Consider the following 22,309-nt stretch of genomic DNA (forward strand, 5'->3'; position numbering starts at 1 on the left):
AATACTGGGAGCAGAAAGCTGAACTCTCAATTCTTGATCTCCAGTGAGTTGCTGAAAATCCAGGAAAGTGACTACATAAATTTTCTCCCATTGGAAAACTGCAGCCAAGTGTTCCCTGAGCCTCCCTATGTCCAGGCCATGATACTGTGCTCTGAACCTTGAATGATGCAGCTGCCCCAATGTGGCCATTTCCTGGTTGATGGAGAGTAAGGTAAAGGTAAAGGTTTTCCCCTGATGTGAGAGTAAGGAAAGTGTAAAACACTCTATTCTTTCTTTATAGCTTTATAGCTGAATGTCTCCTTGGAAACCTCATTGGAGATCCTTTTGAGATCCTTGAAAATGATCTCATTGCTATGCATCTAGCTATAGTCAGCCCTCTGTATCCACAGATCTTGTATCTGCAGATTCAATCAACCATGGCACAAAAAAGTTATAAAAAGCATTCCAAAATGCAAACCTTTCTATTTTATATAAGGAATACTGTTGCCGAGCCATGACACCCCCCTCCCAAACATTTATCAGCTTCCAGTAAGACTTTAACCAAGAGATTGGATTTTTATTTTATTTTAAAAACCTTTTCCAATTTTTTGATGTTCTGCAATGTCGAAGCCGTTGGAGGCTCTAGAAGGACCCAGTGACAACTGTATCCCAAATTTGTATTGGTTGTATACTGTATCAATTTCTAAATGTATAAAACTGTATCAAATGTATCCTGAAGGCATATGCTTCCCTGTGTCTCCTAAAACTCCTGGGAAAAGACGTCGCTGAACAATTAGAAAAGGTCCCTCTAGCAGTCTCCCAAGCCAGATAATATTAGACACTTAGTGTATATGTGTAAGACAGATAATTCCTTTATCACCAAGATGGGCTTAGGATGTTTACTTTAAGTATGAATGGGGGCTTACCATTCCCATAAAAAAGAAAGCTAAAACATATATGTATGCATTAGCCTTTTCAATAGGCAGCCAAGCCTCTGGTTATCCAAGATTGTTACCTTTTGTTTTCCACTGTTTGAGCCTACCAATGTTCAACTGTTCTTCTTCCCACCATGGGTGATCTGGTTTAGCAGAGGTTTACTGGGCATGGACCTTCTTATCCGTGGTACTAGCTGAAATCACTTCAATACCATTTTACTGAAACATATGCATCAATGGGTTTTGGTATTCACAGGGGCCCTGAAATCATACTTCAATGCATACGGAGGACCCAATGTACAAGAAAAAAGCTGGGCATTTTGCCGCCATTCTCCTGACTTTCCAGCAGCCAGAAAATGGGTATGTTGGGACAACTGCTTATTGCCTGGTGAGGTTTTGGGGGAGATTGAGACATTGCGTGGTTGATTTAGAATTTCATTTCTTCACAACAACCAAAAAGGTTGTTACTCCATCATAACTCATTAATAGTATTCCAGCCTTTTTATTTTTGTTAAAAGAAAGAATAGAAAGAGAGAGAATAGGAGAGAACATGGGGTGTGGGGTTACATATAGAAGATGCTACCTTCTTCATTCCTCTTCTATAATTTTTTTGACACAAGGTAATTGCAGTATAAATGTTTTATCTGGAAACACCATCTGCATAATTGGGCCCTCCAACTATGATGCTAGGCATGCTTGCATAAAGTTGAATTAATCAGGAATGTGTTTAGATTATATTCTAGGCAAGTAAACAGCTTTGGAACTGACATTTATTAATTGCTTTCGTTGCTACTCCTTTCTTTTCTTTGTGTCTTTTTCTGCTCTTTCACTTAACAAACACATGCTTTAAAAATTGGAGTGAGCACAATGTTGTTTTGAAATTTGAAGTACCAGAATCAAATTAAAGTTCAATGTGAAATACACTGCAGATGCAGAAGGGGCCCTTGAAGTTTCCATCTCACAGATCCTCTTGGTGACTCTTTAAATATGACACCTTTGTGTTCAACAGGACACTTCAGAACTTAAAAATGCCTTCAGGCTTCCTTTGAGATTTGCAAAGCAAAATTACTAAAAGCAGGTGGGTGGGAGACAATTTAGCCTATTGAGTAGAAATATCCAACAAGGAATTGAATGTACAGTACTCAACACATTTATCAAGATTTGTAAAAGTGGCTGTTTTTGCAAACCCATATTCAATAGCATTCTGCATTGACTTAAGTCGATAGCAGTGATGTGAAATATGTGCCTCTCCAACTGATGAGAAATAGTTTCCATAATTCTTCATCCTTGGCTACAAAGTCTAGGGTTGGTATGAGATGTGATCCAACAACATCTGGAGGACCTCAACTTCATATCCCTTCATTGTTATATTATTATGGTGGTGTAATGACAGTGATGGAATCATCGCATTTGAAGGGACCCAGAGAACATTTTCCCAAGCCCTTACTGGCATAAGAATTATCACTAAAGCAGCCTTGAGAAGAAGGCATCATTTTTTGTTAAGAACACTTACAATAAAGGTGAGTTCACACTTTCCAAGGACATCTATTCCATTGTAAAACAATTCATACTGTTGAATAGCTCTTCTTAAAATTTACTCAGATATGGATTGTTAATGTATTAATGTGAACACACACACACATAGAGACCAACAAATTACACATCCCAGCCTCTGAGCATGGCTTCAACTTCTTCATCACTGAGAAGAAAGGGCAGAAAGAAAAAATGAAGGTATCAGCTGATTGAAAAACACATTTTTCAAGTGATACTAAACCACGGCAAGAAGAATCCTAGATTAGTAATAATCTTAACAGCTTGGAACTTATTCAGTGTAATAATTGCACATTGCTATTTACGTTGTTATTATTCAAGTTATTGCTGAATAACTATTTTAATTTCTGGTTGTATGTTGTATGTCTCTGTGTTAAATGTTTTGATATGGCCGATGGGCTAATCAATAAAACGTGTTGTTGGTTGGTGGATTATATTGCTATTTTGAAACTGGTTAGGGTTGGAATCGAGGTAAGTGAGGTTTACATATCTGTGGAATGATGTCCAGGGTGGGAGAAAGGAAGAATTCTTGTCTGCTGGAGAAAAGTGTTGATTTTGCCATTGGCCACCTTATTAGCATGTAATGGCCTTGCAGCTTCAAAGCCTGGTTACTTCCTCCTTGGGGTCATCCTTGGTTGGGAGGTGTTAGCTGGCCCTGATTGTTTCCTGTCTGGATTTCCCCTGTTTTCAGAGTAGTGTTCTTTATTTACTGTCTTGATTTTAGATTTTTTTTAATACCGGGGCCAGATTGTGTTCATTTTCATGGTTTCCTCCAATCTGTTGCAACTGTCCATGTGCTTCTTGTAGGTTTCAGTGGCTTCTCTGTGTAGCCTTACATGATGGTGGTCAGAGAAGTCCAGCATTTCTATGTTCTCGATTAATATTCTGTGTCCAGGTTGGTTCATCAGGAGCTCTGCTATGGCTGACTTTTCTGCCTGAATCAGTCTGCAGTGCCTTTCGCATGCTGTAGCAGGAAAGGGAAGGTGGCATCTCTGGCACTCCAGATGTTTTGGACTTTAACTCCCACAATTCCTAACATCTGGAGGGCCAGAGTTTGCCCAGGCCTCTACACTGTATATATAATGCAGCCCAACACTGCTTTAACTGCCATGACTCAATGCTTTGTGTTCCTGGGAGTTGTAGTTTTACAAGGTCTTTTAGCCTTCTCTAGACTGGTGCCTCACAGAACTATGAATCTCATGATTCCATAGCCTAGAACCATGGCAGTTGAAGTCTTCTCTGCCAAAGAATGCTAATGTCTCAACAAACTACAACTCCCAGGATTCAATTGAGCATTGGGCCATGGCAGTTAAAGTGGTGTCAGACTGGGATGACTGGGTTGCTGTGAGTTTTCCGGGATGTATGGCCCATGTCCCAAAAGCATTATCTCCTGACGTTTCACCCACATCTATGGCAGGCAGCCTCAGAGGTTGGAAACTAGTCAAGTTGGGTTTATCTATCTGCGGAAGGTCCGGGGTGGGAGAAAGAAAGAACTACAGCAATCCAACAAGTACACTGCTTTTTCAAAATGTTAATCCCCCCCCCCAATAGTATTTCTTTGTATTGACTCTTGTTTTCGAAAGTTTTATTTTGTATTTATTTTACTCTTGGTAACTGAAGGTGATATATACATCTTAGGACCTAAGTACCCTAAAAGTACCAACTCCCATCTGATTTTGGAAGCTAAGCAGAGTCAGCCTGAGTTAGTACAGTAGAGTCTCGCTTATCCAACCTTCACTTATCCAACGTTCTGGATTATCCAACACAGTCAGCCTCCCACCCGGATCCACAGGCAGCAAGGATTGAAGTTTTTACGGATTTAACTTGTGACAATGTTCTTACTGCAAGTTTATTTTATGCAATTCTATCTTTATTTGCTGTCAATTTGTTAATAATAATAGCCAATTTTTGTGGTCAATGTTTTCAATACATTGCAATGTTTGGTGCTAAATTCGTAAATATAGTAATTCCTACATAACATTACCATGTATTGAACTGCTTTTTCTGTCAATTTGTTGTAAAACATGATGTTTTGGTGCTTAATTTGTAAAATCATAATGTAATTTGATGTTTAATAGGCTTTTCCTTAATCCCTCCTTATTATCCAACATTTTCGCTTATCCAATGCTTTTATTTTTCAGTGATTGGTTTGGGGGGGGGGGCAAATTCTGTTTGCTTACACTTGAAAATTACCTAGGGTTGGCCCTGGAGTTATGCTAGCATGATTAATTTGTGCCATGGGGTAAAAAGGTATTTAATAACTCCTTACATAACAGTTTCCTCAGTTTGTGTAGTGGCTATCAGATATCATCTGGGCACAGTATGTCTCTGGCAGTCTTGTACCTCTGTCTAACTGGTTGCCTTCACCTTCTGTCTTCCTGACTGCCTTAAGAGCTCTGGATAGTGTTGCCAGGTTGAATAAGGGAAAGGAATAGGTTCCTTTAATCCAATCTGGATTCATTACTACAAAGTTATATTTGGGGGGGGGGGACTAGAGTACCACTCTACCCTTACTCCCCCAACATATTTTGCTGATATATTCCTTTCCCGCAATAAGACTTTATCAGCTAGTGAAAGATGTGTGACATAATATTCTCAGGATATCCTGGACAATGACATATTGATGTACACTATGCTCCAGGTTTGGAATGAGAAGCTTCTCTGTTGCCACCCCAACACCCCATTTTAGTTCTTCCTGATGGTTATGGTAAGGTAAGGCAGTGGTTCTCAACCTGTGGTCCCTAGATGTTTTTGGACTTCAACTCCCAGAAGTCCTAACAGCTGGTAAACTGGCTGGGATTTCTGAAAGTTGTAGGCCAAAAACATCTGGGGACCTCAGGTTGAGAACCACTGTGGTAAGGCTTTCTGATCAAGGACCGGCTAAATATTAAAGTAACAGAGGCCCTTTCTTCTTCAGCCTGACACACCCATTCCTAGATTTCTACATAAACAAAGGCAGAGCTTTATTCTCTGCTAGCTTCTAACTGAATCTTGGTATGGTAGCTTTGAAAATGATCCATATATTTTCCTGATAAAGTAGGATTGTTGATCATGCCAAGAGCTTTGCTCTGCTATTGCATATGTTTGAATCTCTTGGGAATGAAGAAAGAATCTGGAGAAGAGGATTGTGAAGGGGGTGCTAGAAAGAATGGCTTTAAGGCAGACGATAAGGCTCAGAAGACTATGAAGCAGAGTGGGGCAGAATATCAGAAGAGACAGGCTTGTTTCAGGAAGAAGGCAATGGGTATGTTGATTTTATAAATCCAAGGTATAGATTTCATACAGCCAGGGTTAGAAGTTGGAACTGAGAAAGTGTTGAATTGACATAGAGACAGAATGTTGGCTTTAGGGAAGAAAGAAGAGCTTGCTATGATTTGGCAGGAGCTTAAAGAATAGGACATGACAGAGAAGTATCTCTCTCCAGGCTTTAACAGCTGCTACTGGGAATACAGCGGAAATGATCTACTGTTGGAAAGGTTTTTTTTTAAAGTTTCAGGTGACTTTTTCAGGTATGTGGATGAAAATAATAGAGTGCAAGGTTGTCTGCACCCCTTTCAAGGCCACAGCCAATGGCATCATCTTGATAGCATCCTCATTACTTGTGTTAGTATGCCCTTCTTTGCTGCCATCCAGTGGCAATCATTAGTCTCAAAGCACCAAAGAAGGCATGACTACACCTTGAGTAATATTGCAGTTGGATGTCTCTGCCAGATCCTAGTAGCACATTTTTTTAAATAGAAAACCAAAAACCATTCTAACAGATGAAACCATCTGGGATGTTAAGTCAAATGGTTCACAGTATAATAATGTCAGAATTAGGACCAAACAAAATGTCACACATTTGGTGAGCTGGCATTTGAGGATTCTAGAGCTCTTCATCAAGCAAAATGATAAGCAGACAAAGCAGAGGGGAGAACAAATCATCCAGCCCAATAAAGAATTTGGGGGGAAAAAACTTTTTCACAATTTTATTACATCTTGGTTTGTTGTATTACGGTGGTATTTTGGATTCTTTCAGACTTTATCTTTTATTAAAAGGTAAAACATCAACATAAAATTTAATTCATTATAACTTCACAATTAATACAGACTGTGTATGCCCCCCACAGTCTCTCAGGTTAGGAGTGCAAGACCCCCCTTGAAAAAAAAAAGCTATTTTAAGAAATTCTAAAAGAATACTTTTTAAAAGAAATCTCTTTAGGAACCTCCACATGAAGTTGCAATAGGATCATACTGGAGGACCTTCAAATATTTTCAAAGAGAAGTGGTCTCCGTAGAGATCTTTAGGTCCAACTCTGTGATCAATGCCCAGTAGAAGGTAACTATAGCATCACACTGAAGGAGCTAAAGATTCCTAGAGATGTGTTCTCTCAGGTTACAAAAGGTTTTTCCTTTTGCAAGCACTTCCCTTGTTTCTTTTGCCTCACTTCTCACAGATTTAATCCAAGAAAGTTGGGGATACGATTCAGCACTTGGACAGCTCCCACAACACTGGAGTTGCTCCAGGGGAGGCTGCTGTTCAAACTGAGGATGATGCTTCCACCTTGCAATACTGAAACTGCTGGTGATACTTGGGTGTCTCTTTTACCTCTATGGTGCAGGATTTAATATTGAGTTTTGCTGAGAATGTTGTTGTTGTCCTTGTCCCCCAAAAATATAGAACGGGGGACACCTGGCTTGATAGTAGTATGTGTGAAAAAGATCTTGAAGTCCTCGTGGACAAGTTAAACATGAGCCAACAATGTGACACGGCAGTTAAAAAGTCAATGGGATTTTGTCCTGCATCAATAGGAGTCTAGTGTCTAGATCCAGGGAAGTCATGCTACCCCTCTTTTCTGCCTTGGTCAGACCACACCTGGAATACTGTAAGTAAAGTAAGTAAGTAATTTTATTTTTCTATCCCACCACCATCTCCCAGCTGGGACTCAGGGCGGCTAACACGGGACAAAGGCCTGAAAACAATAACCAAAGTACAACAATTAAAACATTACAAAAAGTAAAAATACAATAAAACAACATTATGCAGAACAATACATCAATCCATAAAAGCTCATTTAATACATAAGTACCAGTTCTGGGCACCACAACTGAAGGGAGTTGTTGACAAGCTGGAATGTGTCCAGAGAAGGGCAACTAAAATGATCAAGGGTCTGGAAAACAAGCCCTATGAGGAGTGGCTTAAAGAACTGGACATGTTTTGCCTGCAGAAGGGAAGGCTGAGAAGAGACATGATGAGGGCCATGTATCAAGATGTGAGGGCAAGTCATAGGGAGGTGGGAGCAACTTTGTTTTCTTCTAGACTGGAGACTTGGATGCGGAACAACGGCTTCAAACTACAGGAAAGAAGATTCCACCTAAACATTAGGAAGAACTTCCTCATTGTGTGAGAGAGCCATTCAGCAGTGGAACTCTCTGCCGGGGAGTGTGGTGGAAGCTCCTTCTTTGGAGGCTTTGAAGCAGAGAATGGATGTCCACCTGTCGGGGTGCTTTGAATGCGATTTTCCTGCTTCTTGGCAGAATGGGGTTAGACTGGATTTTTTGTGTGTGTGTCAGGAGCAACCGGAGTTGCTTCTGGAGTGAGAGAATTGGCCGTCTGCAAGGACGTTGCCCAAGGGACACCCGGATGTTTTGATGTTTTACCATCCTTGTGGGAGGCTTCTCTCATGTCCCCGCATGGAGCTGGAGCTGATAGAGGGAGCTCATCCGTGCTCTCCTCGGGTGGGATTCGAACCTGGCAGCCTTCAGGTCAGCAACCCAACCTTCAAGTCACGAGGCTTTTATCCCCTAAGCCATCGGAGGCTCCTTGTTAGACTGGATGGCCCACGAGGTCTCTTCCAACTGTAGGAGTCTATGCTTCTAAGAAAGGGCATTGGGGGAAACTAGAAGTTCCAGCCCTTGCCCCCCATAGCTGGCATGCTTCCATGGTGGGAACATGAAATAAGTACAAAAATGTGCTCCTAAGAACATTCAATGTGTTCAGCGTCACGTGCCACAAGAAAGAGAAACAAAGGGAGAGGGAGGGAGGGAGGAGAGCTGTTGCTTAGAAAAGGAGGGAAAGGGCTGCGAAGGGAAAGCCCTGGGGCGCAGTTGGAAGGTCCATCATCCCCATCAGGCTGCCTGCGCCATCGGCTGCGGTGGGTGTGGCGCAGCGTGGCTGCTGGGCTTCAAGGAGGAGGAGGAGGAGAGAAGAAGGAGGGAAGAAGGAGGGAAGGAGGAGGAAGGAGGAGGAGACGCGCGAAACGGGTGAGCGAGCGAGCGAGCGAGCAAGCGGCCAGGCGGCTCTTTCCCTCCTCCGCGCTCGCCCAGAAGCAAGCATGGCTTCGTCGCAAGGCAAGCTCGAGCTCAAGCTGGCCGACTGGATGGCCACTCTGCCCCTCAGCATCCAGAACGTGCCCCTCTCCAACCTGGCCATCCCAGGTAAGGCGGCGGAGGAGGAGGAGGTGGAGGAAGAAGCCTCCAGAGCCAAGGGGTCGGGAGGGGGTCGGGCGGGGGGCTTTGGGTTTCTTGATTTTATCCCCTCCCTTTTCAAATGGTTTGCAGGAGAGTGAGTTCCAAAAGCAAGAGAGTCCCCTTGCCCCTTTCTCCTCTTGGCCCTTCTTTGCATTCCTAGAAAGGTGACATTGGATGCGAAGCTTCTCAGAGAGCTAGCCGGGGATGGCTTTCCTTAGGTTTTAGCATGTAGTAGAGGATTTGGAAGACGGACAGGTCTCTTCCCCCACCCCCACAGCCCCCATTATACTGGCCTTAACCCTACTGATGAGCCCTCACTGAAATTCATTCCTGGAATCAAGTTCTGAATAGTCAACGTGTAGATAAATCTGTGATCCAGTGAGTCTGCTCCATTGGGCTCTCGACCCTTGTCTGTATCTTCCATCTGTGGCCAAGAGGTCATAGAATCATAGAATCCTAGAGTTGGAAGAGACCTCATGGGCCATCCAGTCCAACCCCCTGCCAAGAAGCAGGAAAATTGCATTCAAAGCACCCCTGACAGGTGGCCATCCAGCCTCTGCTTCAAAGCCTCCAAAGAAGGAACCTCCACCACACTCCGGAGCAGAGAGTTCCACTGCTGAACAGCTCTCACAGTAAGGAAGTTCTTCCTAATGTTCAGATGGAATCTCCTTTCCTGTAGCTTGAAGCCGTTGTTCCGTGTCCTAATCTCCAGGGCAGCAGAAAACAAGCTTGCTCCCTCCTCCCTATCACTTCCCCTCACATATTTATACATGGCCATCATGTCCTCTTGCAACTTTCTCTTCTGCAGGCTAAATATGACCAGCTCTTTAAACCACTCCTCATGGGGCTTGTTCTCTGGACCCTTGATCATTTAAGTTGCCATCCTCTGGACACCTTACAGCTTGTCAACATCTCCCTTCAATTATGGTGCCCAGAATTGGACACTCTGTATTCCAGGTGTGGTCTGACCAAGGCAGAATAGAGGGGTAGCATGACTTCCCTGGATTTGGACACTATACTCCTATTTATGCAGACCAAAATCCCATTGGCTTTTTTAGCTGTAGGTTCTGTAGTTTAGGATGATCCCTTTCTAACTCCCAACCATTCATTGGTTCTTGGTATTCTCCCCCAGTCTTTGCCATTGAGCTCCCCTGCAATGAACAAGAGGGAGGAAAGTTCAGTCCCTGATGGAGCCATCTCCTTGCTTCTTCCTTTCCACTCACCAAACTTACCACTTTCTACTGGATCTGCTTAGATCTCCACCAGAGAGTAGCTCAAAGACACCATAAAGTGTGCACACAATGATCCCTCCAATAAATGTTGCACACACAGAGCTTACTCTAGGCTCAAGGTTTGTCCTTGTAGCTTGAGGTCTAAGCCTAAGACTTCATTACCTCCGCCCGGTTCTCCCTTTCAAAAAATCTAAAATTGAATGCATGTAGGCATTTTACCTCCCTGCTCTTTTTACACAAATGAGGCTGTGTTCAAATCCTCACTTTGACCCTGAGCATGGAAGCTGCCTCAATGAGAAAGCTCAGAAGGCATTTCAGGGTGAAATGAGCCAAAGGCAAATCCTCCATTAGTTGGAATATCCTCACACTTGTTTGTCTGTTTGCTTGTTGTAGCAATGGTGGCAGTGATTGATGTGCCTACGTGCGAGCCAGATCTTGAAGTTCATGTTTCATGAACAAAAGGCAGAAAATAAAGAATTCAGACCAAAGAGCCGATTCCCTAGGTTAAAATACCAAAATGGATTAGGTAGGGAGCATCTCTTGGGACCCACATTCTTGCTAATGCACAGTTGACAGCCTTGTTTCAGTCTTGCATAACCTAGTGCCTGCCAGAAGGGCAGCACTATATTTCCCACCATCCTGGTAAATAATGATGGGAGTTGTTTTCCAATGTGTGGTAGGGGAGATTGTCATCCTTCACAGATAGTAACATTGTTTTTATCCAAAGTCTGTGGCAATGGAAAGCTTTTAATATATGATTTAAATACCAATGTGATGTGAAGGAACAGAGGGGGGCTGGAGCATGGAACTGAAGTGGGGAAGATTTGGGAGCCCAAAATATTTCTCTGATCTAGGCAATTCAGCAGCCAGTCTTAAACAAGCCATCATTTCAGCCTTTATTTACCTCTCATGGTCATAAAGGGGATAAGGATGATAGACCTCTCATGTCCTTGGACAATAGGGTAGAAGCAGTAGCACAGACTTTCTTGTAGTACTTGTATTATAGAGTCCTATGGCTTAGTAAGTGTAGTAGCCTTCTGACAGATTACAAATAATTCATCCCAAGAAGGAAGATTTTTTCAAGGCCTTAGCAAACTGATTACAAATAATTCATCCCAAGAAGGGAGATTTTTTTCAAAGCCTGTTCCACTATTTTTGACAATGTTCAATGCTATTTTTCAATAAAAGGTTTACATTGCTCATGTTATTTATGTGAATACCCGGGTTACCTACTTTTGTTCAAATTGGCACCCTTCAGATATACTTGATTTCAACATCTGCTACCTTTAGAGAGCCACTCCTAGATAGCAAGAGACAAGAGTTATGTTAGTCATGCTTGGAGGGAACCAGATTGGAGATGGTAACTTGTCACAGGAGAGAAAGCAAAGGAATGATGCAGATTTTGAATGGAAGCAAGAAACATTCAAATCCCTATTTATAGGGGAAATATGTCTAGTATGCTTGTGTGTGTGGGATGTGTGTTTCAACTCATTTTGAATTATGGAGACCTTGAGGTTGACATAGCTTTGGGTTTTCTTGGCAAGGTTTGTCCAAATGCCTTGCTGTGAGGCTGAGAGGGCATGACTTGCCCAAGGTCACTTAGTGGGTTTCCATGGCCAAGCAAGGATTTGAGCCCCAAGTCTCCCAGAATCCTAGCTTCCCACTATACTGGCTCTCATGTTGTTAGATCAAAATGCCAAATACGTGATACTTTTTTTAAGAACCGAGAAAATTAGAGTGTCCGCAAAACAGCTGGTGCATGTGTGCATGGACTAAAGGGCATGATTGTGCTTTAGATGACCTGAAACAAAGAACATGACCTTAAAATATGCAATGTTTTCTGGAATGAAAGGTGTGTGTGTGTGTATCGTTGAATGAAAACATAACAATATCCAAATGCATGGTCAAGGTTATTCAAAATGTACAAGTGATAGGAAGAGGCAACATGAAATTATCGTAGAACCTAAAGACAATTTTAATATTTTTCTGTCTCTGAAGGACTAGTGTTTCATGTAGGGTTTCAGCAGCAGGCAGAACAAAGGTAAAATCAGATGAAAAAAAATTCACATGTTCCTCTCCCGTAATTACCTGATTTTGCTAGGGAGGGAGATATTTGCTTGGAATAATGTTATACAAGGAAGGAGGAGGAAGAAAACAGGAGGAAAAAAATCTTTTGTATTTTAGAGCACAAAGGAATAGATTCTCTGCTAATTGAAACCTAATATATGCTAATTGACATCTAATTCATGCAAATAGGTTAATTGCACCAGCACAGAAAGTGAAGAACTTGCTGATTGAAGATGTATTTATCTGTCTAGTTAAATATAAAAACAAAAACAGAAAATTATTTCTCCCTCTTTTTCTCTTCCTTCACCCTATCAACTCTTGTTTTTCAATTATCTTAAGCACTGAGTAGCTTAAGGCGGTTGTCATGCCTGTGGTTGGATACTGAGTAATTTAAAGACCAAAGTCGATAGTATAGTGTCGAAGGCCAAGTTTACGGAACAATGTGCACTGCACATAGAATAACAGCCAGTGGTTATTTTCAGGGGGATGGCATTTAATCCTCCTGCTGAAGAGACCTGAGACTTTTCATAGTTTGGTAATAGAACGTGTTTTGCATGGAAAAGGTCCCACATTGTTTCTACCGCTGTTCCCAAGTAGAATTGGGAAATCTTGCAGTCTGTACCCCCAGAGTGACTTAGTTACATATAACTGGATGAAATGGATCAATGCTTGGACTTGCCCATTAGATGGCTAGCTGGTTATGCTCCCAAGGAAAGTTCCCTGCTGAGTAAATGCGTAGTCTGTCCTCAAGAGTAAGTGCTTTTCAGTTCACTGGGTTCCTGATGTAGAAATGACTTGGGAGTGTTTGGAAAAATGTGTGAAAATAAATAAATGAATACACCCAGTGGATTGCTCTTTGACTCTTTTGTGTTTTAGGGAGAGTGAGATGGCTTGCTTTTAGCACACTTTGCTATGCTTGCCTAGTCCTTCTCTTGGGTTCAGCCTAAAGAATTGGCTGTGGGGGGAAGCAACGTGGGGGGGATGGCAAGGGATAAATTCTTTTCATATATGTGTGTCTTGTAGCTCCTTCCTTAAGCATGATGTTCAGTTTTGGTTTCATAAGACAAAGAGTTTATGGTATGGACACCCTATTTCAATGGAAAGTTCACCTTGTTTTATTAGAGTTGGTTCTTTTTTCTTGATTTTTGTCCAAGGAGGAGAGGAGTCTAGGGGATGTACCATATAACCGACAATCCTGAGACACCCATACTTGCTAAAGAGAATATATTAGCAGTGTGATTAGAATATGAGGCTGTGCTTACTTACTTAGGCAATCCTTTGTCCGAGTATAATGGCCCTCTAAGTTCTTGGAAGATGCCTGTGCATGATTTTTTTTTTAATGCGTGGAGGTCAGTGCACAGCTGATCAACACACATTTGGGTTCTGTCCTCAGTATGCAATAGTCCCAACTCTCCCACTTTAGACTTGGCATGTTGAATAGTAAGGTCTGAAAAGGATCAATCCTACACTTACAATAAGGCAGACACCTCAAGTAGCAGAGACTGGAGAGTGTTGACAGAGCTGTCTGTGTGTGTAGGGGAGAGTCCCATGGTCTCCTTTCCTCTAGGGCTGAGGAACTCTAGTAGATCCAGGGACCAGGAATTGACAATTTGTGTCCCCTCTCGGGTGAATTTGAACTGTTTATTTTTACTATTGTTGATGATGGCTGGTAGGAACTGAGGTTTGACCACATTGGGAGGGTGACACACTTTCCTTGCCCAAGCTATGGGTTCCATGAGGGATCTTTGAAGGAAGATATGAGGATACATTTTTAGGCTGCCTCTGACTTTTCAGGGTTAATGCAGAGCCATGGAACCTCTAAGGCAGAACTTCGGCAGAGAGTTGCTATTTTGGATGACAAGTCCCAGAATCTTCCAGTGAGCACAGCTTGTGGAAAGTATGTTTGGATTCCATCAAATGCTAGTCATGGCACCTTCTGAAGATGTCCCCTTCTATGTATTTTTTCATTTCCAGAGTGGTTCATTGGACATGGGGTAGGAGCCCCACTTTCTGGATCATACCATCATACCAACAATCAAAAGTGACATGTTGCAAATTTCCCTGGGATTTAGGGATGGAGAGTTGGAGGAGGGTGAGAGGATCAAAACAATTTTTTGTTTCAATTTTGATTCCCTTTGTCACAACTGGAGATGAGAAACAACCCTTTCTATATTGCAGTCTTCAGCCTTGTAAAGGTGTCTATGAGAAGGGGGCAACCAAGGGCCATAAAAGGTTGACCCAAGAGTCCTTTCCCATTTATTCTGAAGCTTGCCATTAGAGCTCCATTCATAAGCCCTTATCTGAACTGACCTTGCATTCTCAATGATGCCCTCCAACTCACTTTGTTTGAAGAGAATATAGAATATGATATGTTTCTGCTGTTGTATTTTCTATGTGTGAGGATCCTTAAGTAATTACATTCTTAAAAAATACATCAGAAATGGGGGAGGTGGGTTATAGTGCATAAAAGTTAGTTAAACAATGGCAGCAGCTGCTATATATACCTACTTTCTCCAGGTTGGTGACCATTTCTGCCTGGGAAAAATAGGTGTTAAAGTCCCACTCACCAGGCTAGTACAAGTTCAGAGTAAACTCCATTGAGGACTTAATTAGAATTGAACAACATATAGATACAGCTTAGTGTTAGACCAAATAACAAAATACATACAGAACATATAGGGTAATTGGCTAAACTTATTGGTGTTGCCTCAGTTAATCATTTCAGTTCCATTACTTGACTGTTTGTCAACCCTCTGCTCACTTATTTGAGAGAAAACCTTATTGAACTCCCTGGGACCAATTTCTGAGAAGACATGTAAAGGAGTATGCTATGCAGTTGGAGCATTTGTTTAGGACGTTATCCCATGGGAGTAAGACTCCCATATCCATGAGAGGGTGGGTACTTTGCTAGCAAAACTCTATTTCCCTGAAATTAAGGTATGACTAAATACCATTAAATTACTCCCAGCATGGCATAGGGTTTGTCTGGAGTTGGTCCTCCAGTATGACTGTATGGTAGCTCCCAGGAAAAAAAAATATTGTTGACTTGCTTAGGGGACCTAGCAAATTCATAGAGACTATATTCCCTGAAACCATGGAAATGGGTTATGTGGTTATGGGGTTTTATTGTATATGATCCCAGACCACAGGAGATACCATACTCCTGTCTGAGATCCCACATTCCTGTTTCCTCAAGCTTAAGGCTAAATTGTGTGTTTGTTTTACTAGAACCTAGTGATTCTTCAACCAGAGTCTCCTGCAAATGTCACAGAATGAAAGAATCCAGAGAACTGGAATGTGTTTTGAGCACATAAAGTCAGTCCTGTTTATTTTGAGCTTTCCTTGTTTCCGCATTTTAATTTAGGGTATGAAAATAGATGATGATGATGATTATTATTATTAGAATAAAAAATGTTGCCAGTCTACTGCTAACCCCTCAGAGATCAACCATTGATACCAGTTTGTTGGGGGTCCCAACAGTTCTGAAGTAACATTTTTTGAAATTCCCATCAAGTCAACTTGAGTTATCAAGAACCTACAAATGAGATCTCTAGTTACCAACTGCCCTGCTGAGGTGTTGCACACTCAGCACTGTGGTTTCCTTGACTGTGGTCTGCTCCCCCTCTGTTCCTACTGATACGCACTTTACTAAGCATAGCAAGTCGTGTCTTCTCGCGATATGTCCAAAGTGGGGCCGGGCTGTGGCGCAGCTGTTGAGCAGCTGCCTTAAATCACTCTGACCATGAGGTCATGAGTTCGAGGCCAGCCCGTGGCGGGGTGAGCACCCGTCAATTAAAAATAAAAAATAGCCCCTGCTCGTTGCTGACCTAGCAACCCAAAAGATAGTTGCATCTATCAAGTAGGAGATAAGGTACCACTTATAAAAAGTGGGGAGGCAAGATTAACTAATTTACGACCTGGAATGAGGAAGTGCCGTCAGTGTGGATGATGAAGCAGCTGCTCCCCCCTGTGGCCAGAATCGAACATCCCCTAAGAAGAAGGTTAACTTGCCTCTGCGTGTCTCTCTCTGTCTCTGTTTGATGTGTTTATGGGCATTGAATGTTTGCCCTATGTGTGTTATAATGTGATCCGCCCTGAGTCCCCTTCGGGGTGAGAAGGGCGGAATATAAATACTGTAAATAAATAAATAAATAAATAAATAAATAAAGTATAACAGCCTTGATTTAGTTACTTTTTTCTAGTGAGAGTTCAGGTTGATTTGCTCCAAGAGTCATTGCTTGATCGTTTTAGCAGCCCATGGTAGCTTGCCTCTAGCATCACATTTCAAATGACTTGATTTTCTTCCTGTCAGCTTTCTTCACTGTCCAGTTTTTGCAACCATACATGCAAATTGGAAATATGAAAACCTGGGGTAGTGTTTTATGCTCATCCAAAGAAGTGCATAAAAGCCAAGGACAACCCTGGATATTTTGTTTCCTGAGATGAAGATCAATGTCCCTCCATCTATTTACCAACATTGACTTGATTGGCTGTTGACTCTTATTTATTCACTGAGTAGTTGGACACTATTTTCTAAGCTGGGGAGTGGTGTCAGTTGGTATCACTGCTGGATTGGCACGAGTTTTGTCCAAATTGAAAGTACTATCTAAGATACTGAACCCTGTCCCTCAAACAAGTTCACCAACAATGCCATCTACATGAAAGCCACCAGCTGTCACTGCTTTGGGATGCAGTATGGCCTGGAAAATTGTAGTTTTGTCTTCCAACAGAGAGGGATTGTCGGGATCCTGTTGCTCCTTGCACACACTCCAGCAATTGCCTCACTCTGCCAAATGGAATGGTTGACCTTCAGTGTCTTCCCTTTTGGAAGAGTAAAAGTAAAGGTTTCCCCAGTTTCATGTCTGACTCTGGGGGTTGGTGCTCATCTCCATTTCTAAGCCGAAGAGCTGCCGTTGTCTGTAGACACCTCCAAGGTCATGTGGCCGGCATGACTGCATGGAGTGCCATTACCTTCCTGCCGGAGCGGTACCTATTGATCTACTCACATTTGCATGTTTGCGAACTGCTAGGTTGGCAGGAGCTGGGGCTAACAGCAGGCACTCATTCCGCTCCCGGGATTTGAACCTGGGACCTTTTTGACACACTATGCCACCAGGGCCCCCATTTGGAAGAGTAGCTGAATCCAAATCTGTCTTTAGTTGATGCTTGAATGCAGCTACTGATGGTGCTGAACCTTTCTCAAAAAATAGATTCAGCACTGTGGATATGAAAAGGTGGATTGTTTTTTTCCCTATAAGGAAGCTCATTATAAAAGCAGTTATTGATGGTGCTAAACACAAAATAGATTCAGCACCTTGGATAGTAAACTTGGGTTGTTTTTGCTGCCCCATGGACCATCTTGTAATTTACTTTCTGCCCACTCGGATTTGGGCTCTTTAACATAAGTTTTCTGAATCCAGCTGAGAAAAATTGTCACCCTTACTGTCCAAAGTTGTTATCACTTGGAATGTGACCCATCCTATCAAATTCACAAACATTTTGTTGTAAATTTCCAAGAGTGGAAATAGTGCCTTCGACTGTTACTTGCAAGCCCATTTCAGGAAATAAATAGCTCCACCACGGCTGAATTGTTTTATAACTTGTTCATATCATCTCAGTGGAAGTATTGTTCTCGCTACGCCAGCAGCAGAATTTAAATGTGGTTTTCTTTCCATCAAGAAGAATGTCAGCCTCAATGTTCAAATAGGAAGGACTGAGTGTCAGAACTCAGAATGTTATCTGCATCTGTTGTTACAAGGAGATTAATATTCATAGGATGGGTATTTCCAATTTCCTGATGGATTTAGGCTGACTAATCCACTATTGTAGATGTTCTAGGGGTTATAACATTCAGTTAGTCCGAGTTAATCACTCTGGCTGTGTATTTTGCTTGTTTCTGTATGCTTGGACTCAGAAAGATGTATATAGGTTAGTATCAGGTTTCAAGTTGCTGAAATTATTGAAGCTACTGAAACTCATAATTAGCCAAACTGAGACTGTATCTACACTGCAGAATTAATGTAGTTTGGCACCATAGTTTAATGCTATAGAATCCTGGAAACTATAATTTTACAAGATCTTTAGCTTTCTCTGCCCATGATTTCTGGTGCTTTACAAAACTACAACTCCCAAGATTCCACAGTTTAGAGCAATGGCAGTTAAAATCATGTCAAGGTGCATTAATGCTACAGTGTAGATCCATCCCTTGTTACAAATCTAATCTACGTAAAATTTCCATAAGAAAAATGAATTCTGATTTCTGATGTGCCAGAATTATAAGGAAAAAAAAGAAAAAAGAGATGTGTTTGGCCTTTGAAAAATTCATGGAGAAAGATCTTTTCATTTGTTTGGTTGTTTGCTGGTTATGCAGTGAGAATGTGCTTGACCTGAGGTAAACTTCATGGTTGAAAGGAGACATGAATAAACATTTATTTATTATAAGATTTATATCCTGTAAAGGACAGTTTGCATATAAAGTCAATTGAAATTGTTTAAAATACTGTCAAATTTGAAACAGTAGAAGAACGGTAAAATACGCAAAGAGTATATTGTTAATTTGGGAAAAATTCAGTTAGAGTCCCAAGGCTGTGCTTTAACTTGGTGATGAAATGAAGAGGACATAGCATTATAGTTTATCAGATCTCTAAGCGAGCACATGCAAATACCAGGAAGCCACCACATGGAAGGTCTTCTCCTATGTCCTTGCACTGGTTGGAGAGAGGGGAGTACTTCTGCAGTTTTCTGCTGCTTCTGAGTCTAGGACATGAAGCAAGGAATTCAAACTACAGGATTCCATGTAGACATTAGGAAGAACTTTCTGACTATAAGCTGTTTGATTGTGAAGTATGCTCCTTGGAGTGTGGTTGAGTCTCTTTTTGATGTTTTTAAAACAGTAGTTGGATAGCCATCTGTCAGGAGCACTCTGATTCCTGTATAGTAAGAGAGTTGGTCTGGATGACTCTGTTATCAGTGATTTATCACCCACTTGTCCCACTAATTGCTCCACCTCTACTCATCTCGTTAGCTTTTTTTTTCGTGTCAGGAGCGACTTGAGAAACTGCAAATTGCTTCTGGAGTGAGAGAATTGGCCGTCTGCAAGGACATTGCCCAGGGGATGCCTGGATGTTTTGATGTTTTTACCATCCTTGTGGGAGGCTTCTCTCATGTCTCCGCATGGAGCTTGAGCTGATAGAGGGAGCTCATCCGCGCTCTCCCTGGGTAGGATTTAAACGTGGCAGCTTGCAGATTAGCAGCCCAACCTTTAAGTCATAAGGCTTTAACCTGCTACTCCACCAGGAGCTCCATCTCATTAGCCGAGAAAGGTTGTGGTCATATTTATATGTCTTGGGTGGATTGATTCAAATGTCTTGCCCACTTGAATCAGTCCATGTAGTCAAGTCACTACAACCTCATGCAAAGTAAAAGGCCAATGCCAGGGAAAGGGGCTTCTTTGCGAGAAAGATGAGATCCTTATGAATGGAGGCAGTTTCTCCTCCCCAGCTCTTGCGTCTAAGTTGGTGCTGTTCTGAGTACCCAAGTAGACAAAGCTGGAACAAGCCCATCCCATCTCGCTTATCCAAGAGTAGCACGGTCTTCAAATAGTTTCCACACTTTTATATTTTTGTTGGAAACAGTGGTGGGAGGAGGAGTAATAATTGCTTGTGTCTGAGAGTGTCATGTGACTAGTCTCTCTGGCAAGCCGACTGACCTTGATATTTAGTATGAGATTTGCTACACTATGTGAAAACATCAAAGAGGAACAACATTCTATCATAAGATTTTTATGGGAACAAGGTGTGCTAGAAGTACAAACTCATCTCCACATGTGTGCTCAATACAGGGATAAAGTTCTCTCTTGTAGAGTCATTTATAAGTGGATTGAAATGTTCGAAAATGGCCATACTAGAGTGACAGATGCAGAGCGCTCTGAACATCCAGCTATAGTTATGACCACAAGGAATGAAGAAAGAACCCTGGAACTGATTTGCTTCAGCACATCAGTGGCTATGTGCTCAACCTTTATTATTTTTTTTTGCTGTTGGCATTAAAAGTTAGTATAATGCTTGGAAAGTACATTGTAAAGGAAGTTGACTATGTAGGAAAGTGATGTCATTTGTTTTTGAAATCCTTAATAAATAAAGTTTTAAAAATTGTGGAAACATTTTGAAGAACCCTAGTACAAGCTTGATCATAACCAAGTGATGGGTGGTTGGTGTTTTATCATGGACTCAACTGGCATTCAGCAGAAGCACCAAGAGACTGGATGGTGGGGAGACAGGGCAAGCTGAATATTGAATCATGAGAGAAGAACTAAAACATGGAACTGGTGTCCAATGTCTGTTCTGCTCAGCCCATTTCCAGCACCTCCTCAGGGATTGTGAAGCTGATCATAACAGAAACGGTACAATTGTCCTCAATTCTCATGTCATTCCAGCCATTCTGTCACGTTGTTTTAAAATTCAGACTTTACCCCAACCCATGTTATTTGCTTATAGTGGTGTCAGAATAATTATCTCAAGATGAAGCAAACTTGAATCCATTTCTCACCAAATTCACCTCAAATGCCTCCACACCCTCTCCTCCTCCTCAATGCATTAGCCATTAATCGTTCCATTTCAGAAATGTCCAGTACCTTCATTATCTACTCCACAGATGCCGATTTTAAGTGCTGAGAAAATTTAGAGTAGTTTTGCTGTCTCAAAGGGTTTTTACAATAAAAATAATTTGATAATCCCCTTCCAGAGACTTTGCTATTAAAAGTTAATGAGTCAAAAGTCAGCCTGACACCCGTCATGTAAACAATAACCCTGTCTCCTAGATCTGAGAAGAGGGGGGATGATGATACTCATATGAAAGGTTAACCCAGTTAGAAGGATCAGTTACATGCCAAGGACACAGCCAATTCTAGGGTCTGGAAACAGGATGTTTTAGCATTTAGTAGTCGGGCAAAAACTGTACATACTTACATATTAGTCAGTCGCATGTATAAGTTGAGGACAAGTGTTGGAGCCAAAATAATGGATTTGGATGTGACCTATGAATAAGTTGAAGGTAATTAGAAATCAAAAACAGGGATGAAAACCAATACAAATGCAATACATTGGATTTTAAAACAGTACAGAGGCAATGACAGGCCTATACTTTTCAAATCCTGTAGCAGTTTCTCTCTCCTCTGCCCACTTTTCTCTGTCCTCTATGGCTTACTTCAATTGCTGCAAACTATGTTCAAAGGGTAAAAGTATTTTGCACTCAATTTACTAAAAGGGAAGAGAGGTGAACTGGAGAAAAGCTGAAAGACATGCATTGGTTTTGAGATATCAAATGTATTGTTTATAAAAGTTATGGATAGCTGCCATTTCTCAATGCTCATATCTCCTAGGTATGAAACTATGAAGACATACTTCTTTTTTCCAACTCTTTCCAGTGTAGTTGAGTTTACCCTGCATTTTACTATTAATTGATAATGTAGCAATTTATATTACTATACATCTTTGATTCTAAGATGCACCCCTCCCCCATAAACATCTCTAAAATTAAGGTGTTTCAACGTAATGGATATATATATATATATATATATATATATCAATATCAATATCATACATACACACACACCTATGACGCTGAAATACCCTAATTTTGGAGATGTTTATGGGGGGGGTGTCTTAGAATCAAAGATGAGTAGTAATATGAATTGCTACATTTTCAATAATAGTAAAACATATACACACACACATATATAGATAGTGCTCGAGTTACAAATATCTGACTTACAAATGACTCGTAGTTAGAAACAGGTGTGAAACAACATGAAGTGAGAGAAATGTATCCATCAGAAGGGAATTTTTTTCCTGAAAGAGTTATCATGGAGAAAAGGTGTCTCCACTGATGCTTTCTTCTTACCAATTCTAGTTTCCACAACAAACCAATTTTTTCAAAATCCAGTTATCACAGGGACAGAAAAAGAGATGAAATCTTCTGAACAAGGGCACAGAGAGCAAAACAAACCACACAGGTGTTAACCCTTACCCATATTATCCAAAACTATCTCTATCTATCTATCTATCTATCTATCTATCTATCTCTATATGGCTGGAG

The 22,309-nt window shown here is 41.4% G+C and overlaps 2 protein-coding genes across 2 annotated transcripts in view; both read left to right on the forward strand.

Annotated features, from left to right (window-relative positions):
• The first annotated feature begins 8,747 nt into the window (after window positions 1-8,747).
• LOC100566857 (complement component C6) overlaps window positions 8,748-22,309 on the forward strand; it is a 147,809-nt gene continuing 134,247 nt past the window's right edge. The window contains exon 1 of the mRNA XM_062972450.1: window positions 8,748-8,882. The gene's annotated coding sequence lies outside the window, so the exon portion shown is untranslated. The remainder of the gene's footprint in view (window positions 8,883-22,309) is intronic.
• plcxd3 (phosphatidylinositol specific phospholipase C X domain containing 3) overlaps window positions 8,749-22,309 on the forward strand; it is an 86,843-nt gene continuing 73,282 nt past the window's right edge. Inside the window, exon 1 of the mRNA XM_003216230.4 lies at window positions 8,749-8,882. Within this exon, the coding sequence (XP_003216278.1) occupies window positions 8,780-8,882 (103 nt within the window). The 5' untranslated portion in view covers window positions 8,749-8,779. The remainder of the gene's footprint in view (window positions 8,883-22,309) is intronic.

The sequence above is a fragment of the Anolis carolinensis genome, chromosome 2, assembly GCF_035594765.1.
Source record: "Anolis carolinensis isolate JA03-04 chromosome 2, rAnoCar3.1.pri, whole genome shotgun sequence".
In the NCBI taxonomy this organism is placed as follows: Eukaryota; Metazoa; Chordata; class Lepidosauria; order Squamata; family Dactyloidae; genus Anolis; species Anolis carolinensis.